At 54.2% G+C, this 16,981-nt stretch overlaps 1 protein-coding gene across 1 annotated transcript in view; it reads right to left on the bottom strand.

Annotated features, from left to right (window-relative positions):
- The window catches only part of LOC131817632 (IgGFc-binding protein-like), a 28,637-nt gene that overhangs the window by 5,403 nt on the left and 6,253 nt on the right, over nucleotides 1-16,981 (bottom strand). Inside the window, exons 4-15 of the mRNA XM_059151175.1 lie at nucleotides 14,442-14,997; nucleotides 13,216-13,811; nucleotides 10,253-10,841; nucleotides 9,132-9,682; nucleotides 7,672-8,194; nucleotides 6,184-6,383; nucleotides 5,906-6,047; nucleotides 5,090-5,781; nucleotides 3,428-3,956; nucleotides 2,337-2,938; nucleotides 1,132-1,678; nucleotides 682-881 (exon numbers count right to left, since the gene is read on the bottom strand). Of these exons, the coding sequence (XP_059007158.1) occupies nucleotides 682-881; nucleotides 1,132-1,678; nucleotides 2,337-2,938; nucleotides 3,428-3,956; nucleotides 5,090-5,781; nucleotides 5,906-6,047; nucleotides 6,184-6,383; nucleotides 7,672-8,194; nucleotides 9,132-9,682; nucleotides 10,253-10,841; nucleotides 13,216-13,811; nucleotides 14,442-14,997 (5,727 nt within the window). The remainder of the gene's footprint in view (nucleotides 1-681; nucleotides 882-1,131; nucleotides 1,679-2,336; nucleotides 2,939-3,427; nucleotides 3,957-5,089; nucleotides 5,782-5,905; nucleotides 6,048-6,183; nucleotides 6,384-7,671; nucleotides 8,195-9,131; nucleotides 9,683-10,252; nucleotides 10,842-13,215; nucleotides 13,812-14,441; nucleotides 14,998-16,981) is intronic.

The raw sequence follows: 16,981 nt of genomic DNA, 5'->3' as shown, positions 1-16,981 counted from the left end.
CCCAGAATTAATATTTATAGCTAGACTCAGGCCCACCAGTGAAAGACATGTTCCAGCCTCCTCTGCAGCCAGATGGGGCCCTTCTGTGAAGTTCTGGCCAATGGGATGTGAACAGAAGTGGTATGTCCTACTTCTGGGTTATGCCCTTAAAGAGAGGAGGCCTGACCTTCCTTCCCCTCTTTTTTCTTGGCCAACTTGCATGACTGTAGATGTGGTTGGGAGCAAATGATTGCAATACTACAGAAGAGGCAGAACCACATGATAGAAGGAGCCTGTGTCTCTGACTTGGAGGAACCAAACTGGTTATTCTTGGACTATACATGAGAGAGAAATAAGCTATTGAGTTTAAGCCACTGCAATTTTGAGCCTCTGTTATAGTATTTGGACTTAGAGCCTACTTCATGTGGAAGCCAATATAGAAAAAAGAAAAGGCAGGGATGGAAGAGAGAAAGAAACTTGAGTCCTAGTTACATCATTTGAGTCCCTGAATCCAGCCATGTTTGAAGGCCTCAAATTTAAACAATTAAAGGTAGATATATCCTTGTATTTAAGATACTTGGCCTCATTTTCTAGCAATTACAACTGCAAATGCTGACTGATATAGCGTGGTCCAAGGAACATTTTATGATGAGGTATGGGAAACTCTGCATCCACCCGCCCATGCCTGGGGACCTCTCTTACAGGGATGTAGCGTCCACTGTGAAAACAGCCGCAGTGGTCCTGAGACACACAGTCTGTGCCATCAAAAATGAGTCCAGGGTCACACTCGCAGCCCTCGTAACATTGGGGAGAACAGTGTGCAGGGCTGGTAGGCTCGACACAGCCCCCATCACAGGTCCGTACACAGATGCTGTAGTGGCTTCGGAGTGGACAAGCCATGGCTGCAGGCAGATGGCAAAGGCCCATGCTTAGGATTCAAGTTTCCCTTTCCAATCCTGTTGCCAGCTTCCCACTGATATTTTCTAACCTTCACACTTTTGCAATTTCAGTTCTCTTTCCCTCAGATGCCCTTCCCACCACACACTACTTATTCCATCTATGTCCTGGCTTCTCTGATCCCCATCAGAAGGGGCTCCTCCTGCTGCCTGCAACCTCCCCCAGACGCATTCCAGACCCACCCAGAGCACTCACGGCAAAGCTTGGGGCCCCTCCAGAGAGTCACAGGGATGCCAGCTTCCTGACAGGCTGCGGTATAAGCTGTGAGGGCATCACAGACACCAGGGTGCTGGCCTTGGGTATGACATATGTCTTGCAGACAAATCCTGAGGAAAGGCTTGGGGCTGATATGGTCCAGGCACCGGCCAAAGGGACCATCGGGTGCCTGTAGAAGTCTACATAGTTCAGGGGCATTGACGATCTGGGCACGTTGCGTGCGGCAGCTGATGCTAAAGTCAAGATTGGGCTGGGGCAGCGGGCAGGGGTTAGTGAACAGGCCTTTGGGCCAGGACCTTTTGTCTGGAGGTAAGTCAAGGGGGCCAACTTTGCCACCAAAGGCCCCACAGATCCCCACCAGCTGGCCATGGAAGGTGGAAGGTACAGTCAGGCGCATCTGGCTGTCCCAGTCATACATGAGATGTAGCCCGCAGGCTGTGTATACCACTACATGGCGGCCCTCCAAAGTGGCCCAGGCCCTGCCCTCTGCCAATACCCAGGGCAGCCGGCAGTGCTCACCATCCACCTGTGGAGGAAAGGGGTCAGGATTGGGGCTGTGAAGGCTGAGCCTGCTCCCATGCCACTTCCCTGACCTTTGCCCTTTGCATTCCCTCTGCCTGGTTTGCTCCTTCCCAGATGTCCACACGGACCCCCTCTGCTCCCTTACTTCCTTCAGATCTTGACTCAAATGTTACTTTCTCAGTGGGGTCTTCCCCATCACCTTATTTAAATGTTAAACCTCTTTACTCTGTTCTTGTACTCTCTCTCTCTCTCCTTTGTTTTATTTATCTTTGTAGTTCTTATACCCATGATCGGATTTACTACTTACTTATTTACTTATCATGTGTTTCCCTAGAAGATGTGAGCTCTCCCAGGACTAGCTGCCCATCAAATCCTCCAGGGCAGGGCTTTCCTGGACCACAGAGAGACTCTCCAGTTTACTGAAATAATCCTCAAGGACTGATTTTCTCCAGTCCTGGGTAAGAGGTGGCAATGCATATCTAACAGCTATGCTTTACCTGAGCCATTACTCCGTTCCAGGTAGTGCTCCTACCTTGTCACATACTCGCACTAACTCATTAGCCTTGAGGGACAGACACGCCCATTTTACTTATGGTGGGGGAAACTGAGGCACTTCCAGGAGGGAGAGGGCGGGGCGTGGGCGCAGTTGAGTGGACACATACCGTGATGACGCCGACAAGGGAGCGGTGTAGTTGCAGATGGTGCCCGGAGATGTTGAGGTGCAGGCTGAGCAGCCCAGCCCCATCGCGGGCCGCGCCTAGGCTGAAGCGACAGGGCCCCTGGCTTCCGCTGCGGGCCAGCAGGTGGAGGCAGGGCCCAGAAGGGAAGGGCGCTGGCGGGGGCAGCGTGAGCACGCGGCCATCGAAGGCGAGCACGTGTTCGGGCCCCGCGAGGGCGCAGCTGCCTCGTCCTTCGGGCAAGCACCGGCGCTCGCCTCCGCGCAGGCCGCACACTCGCCCGCGCCGGCACGGCCGCGGCCCGCACGTCACCGTGCCTCCGGGGCCGCAGTGGCAGCGACGCGTGCAGCCGGGCCCGGGGTACCACGCGGCGCCCAGAGCTCGGTAGCGGCCGGCGCGGAGGCAGCCGCACTTGGCCACAGGCACGCAGGAGGCGCTGCTCAGCACGAAGCCCGCGTCGCACACGCAGCCCTCACAGCAGCGGCTGCCGCTGGCGCCGCGGCCGGAGCAGCTCTCTGGGCCCGCGCACGTGGCGGGGCAGCACGGGCCGCACAGCTCGTAGTGTGAGTGCGGCGGACAGAGCAAGGCTGGGGAGGGCCGCGGGGTGGGATGTGGTTGTGGGGGCCCAGCGAGGGGAAAAAGATGGAGAGACCCGGGGAAGAAATAGCGAGGGTGGGAGAAACGGGTAAGGCGGGAGGGAGGAACAGATGGGAAGGCGGAGACGGAGGGTGGGGGGCCGGGGCGGCGTCGGGGTCGTGGAGAGCAACACGGCGGGGAGAGAGGACCAGAGAATAGGAAGGCGAGGTAGAGACAGGGAGGCACAGAGAAGCACCGAGGAGACAGAGAGACAGTGAGAATGAGACAGGCACAAGAGACAGGAAGAAAGAGCTCGTTAATAAACTGCTGTCCCTCTAAGGGGAGGTCTAACTCCTCTCCAAGTCCCACCCTTCTGCACCTGGCTCCACCCACCCAGACTTGAACTTCTCCTTTGGTCCTTCCGAATTCTTCCCCTGGTGTCCCAAAGGCCAGTTCCTCCGAGATTCACCCACTATCTCTGCCAAGCCCTGCGCACTCACGACAGAAGTCAGGCGTCCTCCAGGGCCGCAGGCGCACGCCCAGAGACTGACAGGCGACAGTGTAGGCCGTCAGGGCTCGGCAGACGATGTGACGAGCACCATAGTGGCGACACACATCGTCCAGGCAGTGGTTCATGAACGGGAGTGGGTCCAGCGCGGCGTAGCATGACCCGAAGGGACCCTCGGCCGCCGTCAGCAGCCCACAGTAGGCGTCTCCAGCGAATCCAGTGCGCTTGGCTTCTGGGCAGGGGCCGGGGCAGAGGGGCCCGCAGAATGGGCCACAACCAGGCACTTCTGCCACCTTCCAGGTGTCAGGCACCTGCATGGTGGGGCTGCTCGGACTGTGTTGGCCACACAGCCCACACAGGTAGGGTCCATAGAGCCTCGGCAGCGTTACACGTGCCAGGCTGTCCCAATCATAAGTCAGGGAGAGGCCGAAGTCCGTGTCTACGCAGAGCTGGTGGCCTTGGTAGTAGGCACGGAGGCAGTGGCCGTGAAAGAAAGGCAGTGATTCCAGAATTCCATCCACCTACAGGGAGGGCATGCAGGTGGCAAGAACAGTGGGGGAGGGATATAGTGGCTGTCAGTAGAAATTCTTGGGAATGTCGATAAAGGGTCAGAGAAAGATCAAGGGGAAACATTGGTTAACAGGGATAGTCATTAGGAATCATAGGGAGATTCAATGGACCATCAGTGAAGGCTAAATGGAGGGTCAATAAAGGATTCCATGTGTGTATGTGTGTGGTGGGGAGGGTCAATGGTGGAACGATTAATTAAAAGTTAATGAGGGATCCGTGGGAGATCAACAAAGGGTAAAAAGAATAATTAGAAAGTCAGTAGGGAGGAGTCAGTAAGGGATCAATGGGAGGATAAGAAAAGGGATAATGAAGGAAGTGGACACAAATACAAAAGGTACTGAGGATCAAGAGAATGCTTCTGTGGCTTTGGGTGGCAATGGGAGACTAAGTTGGTGGGTAAAAGGGAGTGGAGTCAATGAATTTTAATGGGACAGTCTAAGGAAGACTCAAACAGTGAGACTAAAATCAAAGATAGGCACAATGGCGGGGGGCGCCTGGGTGGCTCAGTGGTTAAGCCTCTGCCTTCGGCTCTGGTCATGATCTGGGGGTCCTGGGGTTGAGCCCCGCATTGGGCCCTCTGCTCAGCAGGGAGCCTGCTTTCCCCTCTTGCTTTCTGCCTACTTGTGAGCTCTGTCATATAAATAAATATAATCTTTAAAAACCCCCACAAAGACAGGAGTACATACCTATGGGGTGTGGGGTGAGGTTATGAGGACAGTAAACAGGGTTAATGCGCAAGTCAGTGTAGCAGTAGGAAGATCATTTTGGGAGGGGTAGTGAAGGGTTTGTGGGATATTAGACGGAAGGTCAAGGGGAAGATCAAGGCTGTCTTTGGTTAAAGGGGAGTCAACTGAGGACTCAGTGGAGGGTTAATGGGAAGGTAATAGGAGACTCAAGGGTAATAGGAATCTCAAATAGAGGGTCTGTGGGAAGGGGTCAACAGGCAAGTCAATGGACCACGAGGAAATTGGAGGACATCTTTGAGGACCCGTGAGAGTCAATGAAGAGGGGTCACTGTGGGTTACCTGTGGGTAGTAAGGATGGTGAGGGATAGTAGGTTGATCTGGAGCCTTTGAAAACTCACCCGGATGTGGTTGAGATCTTTGGGACTCATGTCCAGCCTCAGGCCACAGGCTGAGAGGGTCAGGGCCTTGGTCCAGGCACGTGGCCGCCGCAATGGGGTCAAATCCAGACTGAAGGGCTCAAGGTTGGCATGGGCTGTGCCACAGAGACCCGCCAGGCGGTAGACACAAGAACCAGGGAATTCATAGTGGGTTCCTCCAAATGTGTGGAAGTGGAAGTCTCCAGTGGCAGCACAGACCAGTGACTTCTCCACGACAGTGGGACTGGGTGGGGACGGCACTAACAGGCAGTGGTACCAGCCACCTATGGAGGCCTTACAGTGACCATGGCACTTGTCAGGCCAACACTGGGGAAGCTTGCTCACCAGGGTCCCAAGGGTCGGGCAGTGACATTGCTGAGTACAGTTGTCTGTCCAGAAAGTCTGGCCTTGGTGCAGGAAGCAGGGACAGTGGGCACGGGGCACACATCGGTCCCCTAGCAGCAAGTAGCCAGGGAGGCACTGGCAGGTTGGAGCACAGGGGTGGTGGCAGTGCTCTGGGGCTGCAGGGTCGGCACATGTGGCTGGGCATGCAGACCCACATGGAACAAAGTGGGAGCTGTCTGGGCACTGGGGACTGGGGCTGGGGAGCAGGGGTGGGAAAGGTGGGGGAACCAGTGGTGGGGCCACAGAGCTCGGGGCAGGGCCCAAGGTGGCTGTGGGGGAGAGAGAAGATCAGGCACTTATGAGTCCCAGGGGTCTGGGTCACCAGTCCTGTCCTTCCCAGGACTTAGAAGTCATGCCCCAATCTCTGACCCCTCAGACCACAGCCCCAGGCACCTTGGAAACGGCAGCTTAGGACTCCATCTGTGATGCCACAGACTTCCTGCATAGGGCAGCTGAAGGGGACACAGGCCACACCCTTCCCTAGCTGGCAGGTACAGGAGGAGGAGCAGTTCTTGATGAGGACAGTCTGGTCCGGCTGTGGAGGAAGGGAGGAAAGCTGAAAAGGGAGGTAGCTTGAAAGGAAGGTGCAGCCAGAGGTTCTGAGATGAAACCCACACAAGGAGGTGCGCGGAGATCCGAGGCAAAGTGGGAGGACCCCAGAGGATGCTCACAGGGAAGTACTGGCCATTGTGGAAGCAAGGACAGTGGTCCACAGGGACGCAGTCACGCCCGGCCGGGAAGAATCCATTTTCACACTCGCAGCCCTCAGCGCAGGGAGTGGGGAGCCGCACCACTTCCTGAACACCTGGACAGGCTGCAGGGCAGGGGTTCACACACAGACTGTAGTGGCTGTGGCGGGGGCACCGCATGGCTGTGGAGAGGGGGCTTGTCAGACTCCGGCAAGCCAGGGGCCTGCCCTCTGCTGGCCCAGCACCCTCAGATCGTAGACCTCCCCCTCAGATTAATGGCGACAACAATAACAACCAACAGGGACTGAGCAGTGTCCGCATATGCTATGCAATGCACTAATGCACTAGCTGCTTGAATGTATCCCAGACATGACTAACAGGGCTTCCCTGCTCTTTGTCTTTTATGGGGTTTTCCCTCCCCATCCCATGTCTGATCATGACAGACAGAGATGGAGGCGACCATCCATCTGTAAGTAAAGAGCACCCCAGATTCCAAGAGCAACCCAGATTCCCTCCTGGAACATCTGAACCTAGAGACAGAAGGTCAGAAGGAGATAGACGCTGACACCACAATGATAGTCAAGGTGAGGCTGAGAGTCCATGAGGATCAAGGAGAATACATGTGGACAGAGAAGTTGGAAGTTGATGAGAATTGTTAAATGAACAAAATATTCAGATGCCAGCCAATAAGTCATTTTCTAGGTGTGTGACTCTGGGCAAATTCCTTAACTATCTATGCCTTGGTTTCCTTCATCCATGAAGTGTACTTGCCTGATGGGGTTCTTAGGAGCACTGGCACAGTAAGGTCAGCTGTTCTTTTCATGTTATTATTGGAAACTATTTTTTACATTATTGTTGGGAGAGAAACCAGAGCCTAGGGCCTTAGAGAGGGGATTCTGGGGACCGGTGACAAGCCAGTTCTGCCGCCTCCTGGCTGTGAGATCTGGAAAACTCTGTGCCTCGGGCCTCTACTAGGGTTAGGGTTAGGGTTAGTGTTAGGGTTAGACAGTTGTCCCTAACTCCTGGAGCAGTTTGTAGATGGAGTGAGCAGACTTAAAGCAGGTAAAACAGGTTATCAGACACAGCCTTGTGTCCAGGTCTCCTGCAGGACTTGTTAAAACAGATTGCTGGGTCACACTCCAGAGTTTCTGATTCAGTAAGTCTGGGACAGGGCAAGAATTCGCATTGTAAACAAACCCTGAGTATTGCTGGTCCAGGGAAACAATTTTAACACAGCACCTGATATTGAATGAGTGCTCTATAAATGTTAGCTAAGGGATAAAATCAAATCTGTTTTCCCAGCCACAGGGTGTGCAGGGCTTTGTCCCATTTGGTGCTGTATCATCAGCTGGAACCGACACATAGTAGGTTCTCAACTAACACCTGTGTTATGAATGAAGTCCAGACCGCGGTCTCCCTCCCCGGACCCCACCCGGGGCCGGCTCTGAAACCCTCTGCGGGGGGACATACGGCAGAAGCTGGGAGCCCTCCAGGGCCTCATCTCCGCACCAGCCGTCTGGCAGGCAGCCACGTAGGCTTGCAGGAAGGCACAGAGCGCTTTGCGGTTCCCGTGGGCGTGGCCCATGTCGGTCACACAGGCCTGGAAGAAGGGCTCTGGTGGCAGGAGTGTGTGGCAGGGTGCCAGCGGGCCGCTGGGCTCGCGTAGGAGGCCGCAAGCGCCACGCCACGCTGCGTCTGCGCCCGCGTTCCCGGCGGCTGGTGGACAGCCCGAACCCGGGCAGGGATGTGGCGCGCCGCAGGGTCCGGGCCGTGGCAGCTGTAGGTCATCAGACGCATTGCCATTGAAGTTGCCGCAGAGGCCGCGCGTGAGGCCGCGGTAGGCCGCAGGCAGCTCCACGCTCAGGTGACCACCGAGCCGGAAAAGCAGGCGTGGGCCCCCACGCACCGCGAGCACCACGGAGGCGCCCCGCGCGAAGGCGCGCACCCTGCCGTTGGTCAGCGCGAACGGCAGGCAGCGCCGCACGCCGTCCACCTGTGGGCAGGGGTGGGGCAGCCTAGAGTGAGGGGGAAGGACCGGGTCTGGGAAGAACGGGGAGAAGACTGTGAGCAGGGGTGATGCGGGGAGTGTGTGCCCGAACAGGGGAAGAGTGATAGGGACTGTTGGAGTGAGAAGAGGGACACGGGGAGCAGAGGAGTCAAGGGGTAGGGACATTCAAGGCGGCGCTTGGGAGTGGGCATTGTGGGAAGGGGGAGGGGGGGAGTTGAGTGAGGGGTAGGGAGAGTGAAGAGGTGGACCTGGAGTGCTGGGAGAGAGGGAAACTCCTTACTCAGGGGCTGGAGAGGTACCTGAGAGCATCCACGGACCTGGGGAAGGAAGGCAGCAGAGGATGGTAGAGCTGGGAAAGAGGAGGGAGGGGGTGTGGGGACAGGAGGAGGAGAGAAGAGAGGGACCACTTTGGAGAGAAAAAGATGGGGAGACCTCGAGAGGAAGGGCAGTGGAGAGGCAGGGGCCCCAAAGAGGGGGTTGGGCCAGCAGGGAGCAAGGGTCAGGGAAGGCTGGGTGGGCCTCCTGGGGAAGAGGTGATGGTAGTTGCGGAGCTGGAGAAGGCACCCTCCTTCCGGAGGAGGAGGAAAAAAGACCAGGAGGAGGAAAAGAGACAGAGATGAAGACTGGCGGCAGGGGAGATAGGCAGGGTGGGCGTGGGTGGTGAAAAGAGAAAGGAGAGAAGTGGGAGAAACAGAGATCCTGAGCATCATGGGACGGGAATGTGCAGACACAACTGTTGAGAGAGGGATTGAAAGGGGAAGGGGCAGAGGAGAGGGGGCCGTGGAGAAGGGACGAAGAGAAGAGTGGAAATGAGGTTGTTGGAGAGAGGAGGGCATCAGTCAGCGACACTGGGAGATCCCACCTGTCAGAACAGAGACTGCCAGGCCGCTCAAAGGAGGCGGACCACGGGGCGGGGACTCACCGTGATGTTTCCCCAGTCCTCCCAGTCTAGGTCGAAGCGGTGACCATGAACGCGGAGCAGCACGCGGCGGAGCTCGGGCGTCTGTGGGCCTTTCTCCAGCACCACTTCGAAGGGCCACACACTCCGAAGGCGGCCCATGCCCGTGCTCACCATCGAATAGGTGCAGGCGTCTGTAAGGTGGAAGGTGGTGCCATCGAAGGTGCGGAAGCGGAGTCCGTCTGAGGCGAGGCAGACGCCTGGGCGGCCCCGGGCTGCGCGGCAGGGTTTGCAGACCACCTGGCCGCCAGCGTGGCAACGGCAGCAGCGGTTGGTCGCGGGGTGAGGGGGAGGCAGTGGCGCGCCAGGTTCCAAGTAGCGGCCAGCCCTCAGGCAGCCGCACTGAGCCTGGGGCACGCAGTCTGCGCCACTCAGCAGAAAGCCCGCGTCGCATACGCAGCCCTCGCGGCAGAGCCCAGGGCCGTGGCAGCCAGGCGGTGTCTTCAGCCCCGCGCAAGTGGCTGAGCAATCCGGAGCGCACAGCGTGTAGTGCGAGTGTGCGGGGCACAGCGGGCCTGCGGGAGCAAGGCGGATTGGAGGATTGCTTCAAGGCATTGTCTACTGGGAGTCTCACCCTCCACCTCTGGGGCTAGGATGGGGCATCTGGGGCCCTGCAGGGGTAAAAGTCCACTTGGGCAGAGCTGCAGGAACCTTCAGATAGCAAAAGACCAGGTAGTTAACCATGGATCAGAAGCCTGATTATGGACCAGCCAATCTGTAGGGCCTGGATGGATAAGGGCTGGGCGGCTGGACCATGAACAGGTCTGAGTCCCTGAGAGGTAAGGGGTGAAGGGCTGGTCCATAATCAGGGCTAAGAAGAAGGAAGGATGAGAACTGGCCTGGACTTTTGTTGGCTTAGGCCTGACACTTTAGGATGGGCCAAGGTTGAGGGTCTGGTGGGGAGTGGAGGGATGGGTGGAACCCAGCGCAGTGGGAAGTCCAGGGTCTCAGGGTTGTATCGTGCAGGGATGAGCTGACATCCTGGGATGGGCAACAGCCCAAGAGCTGGACCTCAGTCAGGAGTGGGACCAGGTTCCCCAGATGAGCAAAGATGGAGAGGCTGTACTGAAGCCCTAGGCACTCACTGCACAGACTCGAATTCCGCCAGGGGAAGACTTGGCCGCCCAGCAGCTGGCAAGTTTCACAGTAGAGGCTGAGCATGGGGCAGGGTCCAATACCCAGGCATACATCCACTATGCAATCTTGGACATAGGGGCCTGGTGCCAGCATCTCATGGCACAGCTGGAAGGGTCCCAGGGGGTCCAAGAGGATGTCACAGATGTGGGCAAAGTGGGCTGGGGTGCTGGTGGTTGGCAGGGTGACACAGGATGGTGGCGGTGGCGGCATCTTGTCAGCAGCATTCAGGCACTCAGTCGGGGAACCCACCAAATAGCTATGGCCAAAGGCCCAAACCAGTGCATCCTCAGGCATATTGGTGCCCAGCACAATTCCAGGCACCTGGAGGTCATCCGAGGGATCCCCATTGTAGTCAGCACACAGCCCCGCCACATGGCCCATATATGCTGCTGGAAGATCCACTACCACGCGGATCCCAGGGGCATAGGTCACACGCAAGCCAAAGGGGCAGCTGATTACAGTGTCCCAGCCATGGCGAAAGATGAGGGTTCTGTTGCTCAGAGCCTGGAATGGTAGATTCTGCCAGTCTCCATTCACCTGTGTGAAGAGGATACGTCAAGCTGGGGCTCTAGGGACCCAGTATCAGTACAAAGGATGCCTATGTCCCTAGGTACAAGCAGGGCCTCCAGAAGGCCTTGTTGAGGGACTAAGGGTCTATTAGGACCTAAAACAAAAAAAGCAAAATCAAACTAAAAGCTTGGGGATGCTTTCCATGGTACTGATACTTTTTTCAACAAATACTTGGATGATGAGAACTGTGGATTCTCGGGTTTCAGTCTGTGGATCAGATCAGATCAGATTTGGGGAGTGGAAACCAACAGCCTCTGAAAGTGACACAGGTGCACTTAGTCTGTGTTCAATAAATATTTGTTGAACTAATGCATGGATGAATGAGCGAGGCTCATTGGTCAAGTTAGGCTGTAGAGTTCTAGAGATGCTCGGATTTCTAGGTAATGGCAGGGGCTCCAGGGTGCTATGCAAATATACAAATGTTGAAGCTGCTGTTCCTGGTTTAACCATATTTGCCCACAGCTGCTGGGGCTGGGAGTATAAGAATTGGGGGTGAGGGTTTGTAAGCTTTGGGAACTGGGGATTTGGAATTCCTGGACTGGGTCTGGGGATGCCCAGGACTTGGGCTGAAATTGCATCTGAAATACAGTTGACACATGTAACCTAGAATGGTGGCTGGATCACCACAGGTATTCAATAAGTGATCACCGAATGAATAAATGGGATTCTTGGGTCAGGACTGGAGTTTCAAGAGCCCAGAATCAGGACTGAAAGCTCTGGTATACTGGGGATCACAATGAAGTCAAGGCTAGGAGTTTCTGTCCCAGACACTCAAAGCCAAGAATATCTGTCTCAAACACTTAGGTTGAACTATATGAAACTGCCACATTTGGGGCACCTGGGTGGCTCAGTGGGTTAAAGCCTCTGCCTTCGGCTCAGGTCATGATCTCAGGGTCCTGGGATCGAGACCCGAATCAGGCTCTCTGCTCAGCAGGGAGCCTGCTTCCTCCTCTCTCTCTCTCTCAGCCTGCCTCTCTGCCTACTTGTGATTTCTGTCAAATAAATAAATAAAATCTTAAAAAAAAAGAAACTGTCACATTTGTAGGAAAAAACATCGAGTATTGGCAGATTCATATGGTCTGATTTTAATAACTACATGTGTTCAGACAGTGAAGTGAGGTAGTTAAGTGCCCTTGGATTTTGGAGTTAAGTTATCTGGGTTCAAATCTTCACTCCTAGTTTGGTTAGCTGTCTCACTTTGGCAATTTAACTGCTCTGTAAAATGAAAGAAATAATAATATTCACTGGAAAAAAATGGAAGGATAAAGTAAGGATTTGTATCCTTCACTGGAAGGCAGTGTTCCTGGGACTAACTGAATTTAAATAAATTAAAATAAAAATAAAATAAGACTTCTAAAAGCAAAAATATACCATATTGGTGGGCTGGAAAACTCAACAGTCTCTCCAAATTGGAGTTATAAATCCAATAAAATTACAATGAAAAAATTCCCCCCCAAAAGACAAAAAAAAAGGCAATCAGTGATAAATTTAAAATATAGCCAAGGCAAACTGCTGATGAAAAATAACTGACAGTGTCTGGGTCCCATCCTCTGTTGGTCGGTGAATACTCATCCCTCATCCCCAAAGCTCCACAGCTGCTCTCCCAATGTCTCTACCCAGTGTCTTTCCCACCTTGATGAGTAAATTTGCCACACTGAAGTGGTGTCAGAATCATTGGAGACTCTGAATTATGTTTCACAAAGGAAGAAGTTGAGGTCATGTGTTGTTTGTTTTGTTTGTTTGTTTGTTTGTTTACTATTTGCAGAGACAGCATAACAAACCCTGGAGCAAAACCGCCAAGGTTTAAATACCAGCTCTGTTATCTATGAGCTATGTGACCTTGGGCAAATGGCCTCATCTCTCTGGGCTAGTTTCCTCATTGGAAAATGGCAAGGTCAATTGTGTCTACCTTAAAAGGACTCTCGTGCATTCTTTGTTATTACAGCGGTGCCTAGTAAGTGACTTCCTTGTAGCCTTTTCAACAACATTACAACCTTTTTCCCTTTGCCACAAGAAGTTATGGGGGACTGGGTAAGAGGCTTCTGGATTTAGGGTTTGGTCCTAAAGACTTAAGGCTTGAGTTCTGATTTGGGGGTTAGTTAGTTTGGGGGGATTAAAGTTAAGCAGCTGGGTCAGAGACCATGGGGCAAGAGGAAAGAGGTGGGAGTCCTGGGTTGAGGGTCCAGTATCATAGGACAAAAACTCAAGATACGACCTTAGCTCTAGGTTAGGGGGATCTAGGGATCAGGGTTTGGGAGTCTTGAAGTAAGGACTCTAGGTGAGAGGTTATATAAAGTGGGATCCCTGGGTGAATGTGTGGGCAGGGTTGGGATTTTCTCACCAGGACATGACTGGGTTCCTTGGGGTCCAGCTTCAGGTGGTAACCAGACAGAAGCACTTCGAGGCTACTTGGGACTCCATCAGGACCAGTGCCCAGGAGCACACGGAAGTCTGCCAGCTCCTGCGGTGTGGGAGAACTAAGGCCGCTCAGCAGGTACACACAAGAGCCAGGGAAGCGAAAACGGCGCCCATCGAAGGTGATGTAGTGACCTCCGCCGGCTGCCACGCATGTGGCCATGCTCCAGGGCACACAGGTGCGCAAGCCATGGGACAGAATGCAGCGCTCGCCTGGCCTGCAACCACCCTGGCTGCAGATCACGCTCCCTCCTGAAGCTGGGCAGACACAGCGGCGCATGCAGCCCACACCCTCCCATAAAGTCTCGCCTGGTCCCAGCAGACGTCCCTTGTGTGTGCAGCCACAACCACCAGGTCCCCAGCGCCGCAGGACGCAGTCAGGACCGCTGTGGACATAGCCAGCGTCACAGGCGCACGTTTCCCCGCAGGGCAGCAGGCACGACGCTCCCAACGGACCCATGCACGTCTCGGGGCAGGAGGAGCCACACGGCTCATAATGGCTGTTTTGGGGGCACTTGATGGCTGGGGGCAGAGGAGAAGAAGGTGGAGTGGAGCGAGTGTTCACATCAGGACCTCCCAGTCTGGTTCCAAAGACCTAATTATTCAGCTACCCCCGAAATGGAGACATTCTAGCCCTCAGCTTCGAAGAGTCGTGACTAGGATCCTGAGATCCTCCTTCTTAGAATGGAGGCTTTCCAGAAATCTCCATCTCACAGAGTAAATAAGTTTCTATCATCAGAAAGCAGAAGTCCCCGTTCTAGAACATAAAAGTCTGGCCCTGGGACGCAAAACTCTCACCCCAGAGTCTGAAGTCCTTGTCACCTAGAGGACTTTTCGTCCACCAAATGCAAGAAACTTGCCTTTTAGAATTAACTATTTCTGGACCCCAGGGCCTGGAAGCCTTCGCCCTAGGACCCAGAAACCCCACACTCCAAGACCTAGGTGTTCCAGCTCCCAGAAACCAGAAATCCCGCCTCTAGGGCGGAGGAGTCTCCATGTCCAGACCCAGCCTCTGGTGCTTCGCAGTCCCACCACAGCGACCCTGCAGGCTTGCCTCAGGAATCAACTCCAGCATCAAGGAGTGCCACCCCCTCAGTCCCAGAATCCCCTTCCCCAGTAACTCATAGCCTTTTCCATCTAAGGCTCACTCACGGCAGCCAGTCTGGAATCTCCAGGAGTCGATGTTGACACCCAGGCGCTGACACGCGTGCGCGTAGACCTGGAGGGTTAAGCAAAGCGCAGGTCGGTAGTTGGGAAAGGGGCAGATCCAAGCCCTGCAGCTGATCTCGAAGGGCGCAGGCAGCAGCACGTCGTGGCAGGGGCTAAAGGGCCCGTTCAGATCGGCCAGAATGGCGCACGGCCCTGGGGTCTCAGCTGGGGACGCTGGATTGGCGCAGGGAGCAGCCCAGAGGGCGTGGCATGGGGCGTCCGGTGGCTGCAAGGCCCAGGAGCGCAAGAAAGCGCGCAGGTCCGGACCGCCTACGTCGTCTACCGGGTCCTGGTTGAAGTTGCCGCACAGGCCCACCACGTGCGCCCGGTAGCCCTCGGCCAGTTGCAGAGAGAGCGCGTGCTGCCAGTCGTACACCAGGCGCAGCGCTGCTGGCTCTTGCTTCAGACCTGCCTCTGCCCATAGTTCTGAGCTGCGGAAATGCAAACGCAGCCTCCCTCCGTGCAGCGTCGCCGGCAGCCGGATCCGCTGCTGGTCCACCTGCAGGGTGACCCAAGAGCAGGAGTCAGGAGTTACTGGGACAGTGACAGTGACAGCAGGCATTCCTGAGCATTTGAGGGGAAGCGGGGGATGGAGACTGAGGGGCTTGGATTTGGGGATTCGAAGAGAGTGGGAACTTCGGGGAGGGAAGGTGGGAATGAGTTACAAAAAGAACTTGGTACAGAGTCCACCTCATGCTCCATAGGAGGAGGGTCGCAATGCCTCTTGTCCCCTAACACTGGCATCTGGAACCGCCAAATCCTGTGACCTTGAACGTCTCCTAGGACCACATGCAGCCACTGGCATGTCTGAAATATTTCCTCAGGGAAAATTTGGAGCCATTATTCTGGTCGGACGGTCTCTCCATCCACTAACCAGGAATCTTTTTATTTTTTTAAATTATTTTTAATATCTTCTAACCAGGACTCTTGTTACCAATACCCAGATGTGACCTCGTGCAAAATCCAGAAGTCTTCCTTCTAGGAATCTAGATAAGTGATTCTACTAAGAAGTCTCCAGTTCACAGGAGAGCCTTCAGCTAGGACCCAATGTCTTTTCCCCAATTACCAAGAGCCTCCGCCAAGAACTTCTGGATCATTCAATATCTCTCCTCCCAATCCATGATTTCCATTTTTTCCCATCCAATCACTGAGAAGGTTACCAACCCATTTTTACTCTCATTCACCACCTCCACCCTGGTCCAACCATCATCTCCTGCTTGGACAATGGTAGCAACCTCCTCACTGCGCATCCTTCACAAGCCCCATGGTCATTTCCCCTCATGGCAGCCACAGAGATCCTGCTCACACCCAAGTGATATTTCACCCTCCTCCACACACAATCTTCCCTTGGCTTCCACCTTACACAGAATAGAAGACAAAGTTATTGCAAGAGCCCATACAGTCTGACCCCATGGTCTCTCCTCCTTCCCACAATCCCTTCTCTTCATCCTGGCTTCTTGCTGTTCCTCTAACGTGCCTGTCAGATTCTTGCCTTAGGCACTTGCTGTTTCCTCTGCCTGGAGTGCCCATGGCTCTCTTCCTCACCTCTTTTAAGACTTGGCTCAAGTTTCATCTTCTTAGAGAGGTCCTCCTACTTAAAACTACACTCTCAGACATCCTGATGCCACACTCCTGATCCATTTTTTCCTGGTGGCAGGTGGGTTCCCCAGAAGTGTGTGGAAGGGAGTGTGGAGAACCATGGGCTCCTGCATCAGGTCCTAGCATCTTGTACTTCCGAGCTTCCCATACATGAGCCCATTGGAGCCCATTTCCACACATGAGCCCACAGTCTGATGAGTGAAATCTTTTCATCATCTTGATTTTCCCAGATGAAGAAACTAAGGCCCAGAGAGTTTAAATAATTTGCCTGAGGTCATACAGATAACAGATGGTCAACCAGGGATTTGAACTCAGGCCATCAGGTTCTGGAGTGCATTGTCTTTCTACAGTGGTGCTGAGGAGTGGCTTAGTACATCCATAACCTCATAGGTTTACTCCCTCTCGCAACCCTGATGAAATATATCCTAGTCCCCACAACCTTGCAGAGTAATGCCTCCCAACCTGAGGAGAAATTTCATACCTTCCACACCTTGGCTGCCTGTGGTCCAAGGTTAAGTCCAAAGCTCCCAGAATGTAGAGGTTCCAGTTGTCAGTATTAGGGGACAATAAACCCAGCAAACTCTCCTCGTATGACACTTACCAGGAAGTGGACTCTGTTCTATGCTTTCTGTATTTTAACTCCTTTCCACTTTACAAGAAATTGTTAACAGGTTCTAGAGATCCATGATCCCTTAGCCCCAAATGCAAAAGTGGCCTGAAGACTGAGATGTTTTGTGTATTTGATGTTAAAACGTAATTGGTAGCCAAAGTTGATCTGAATTTGTGGTATGGCTCCTTAATGCCTTCATTTATCCCACTTAGTGTGCATATTCAGACCTTGCACTGCAGAGATATTAATGTTTATAATTATGTACTACTTATTG

The sequence above is a fragment of the Mustela lutreola genome, chromosome 16 (assembly GCF_030435805.1).
Source record: "Mustela lutreola isolate mMusLut2 chromosome 16, mMusLut2.pri, whole genome shotgun sequence".
Classification (NCBI taxonomy): domain Eukaryota; kingdom Metazoa; phylum Chordata; class Mammalia; order Carnivora; family Mustelidae; genus Mustela; species Mustela lutreola.
Note: the sequence above shows the minus strand (reverse complement) of the source record. Positions and strands in the feature narration are given on the sequence as shown.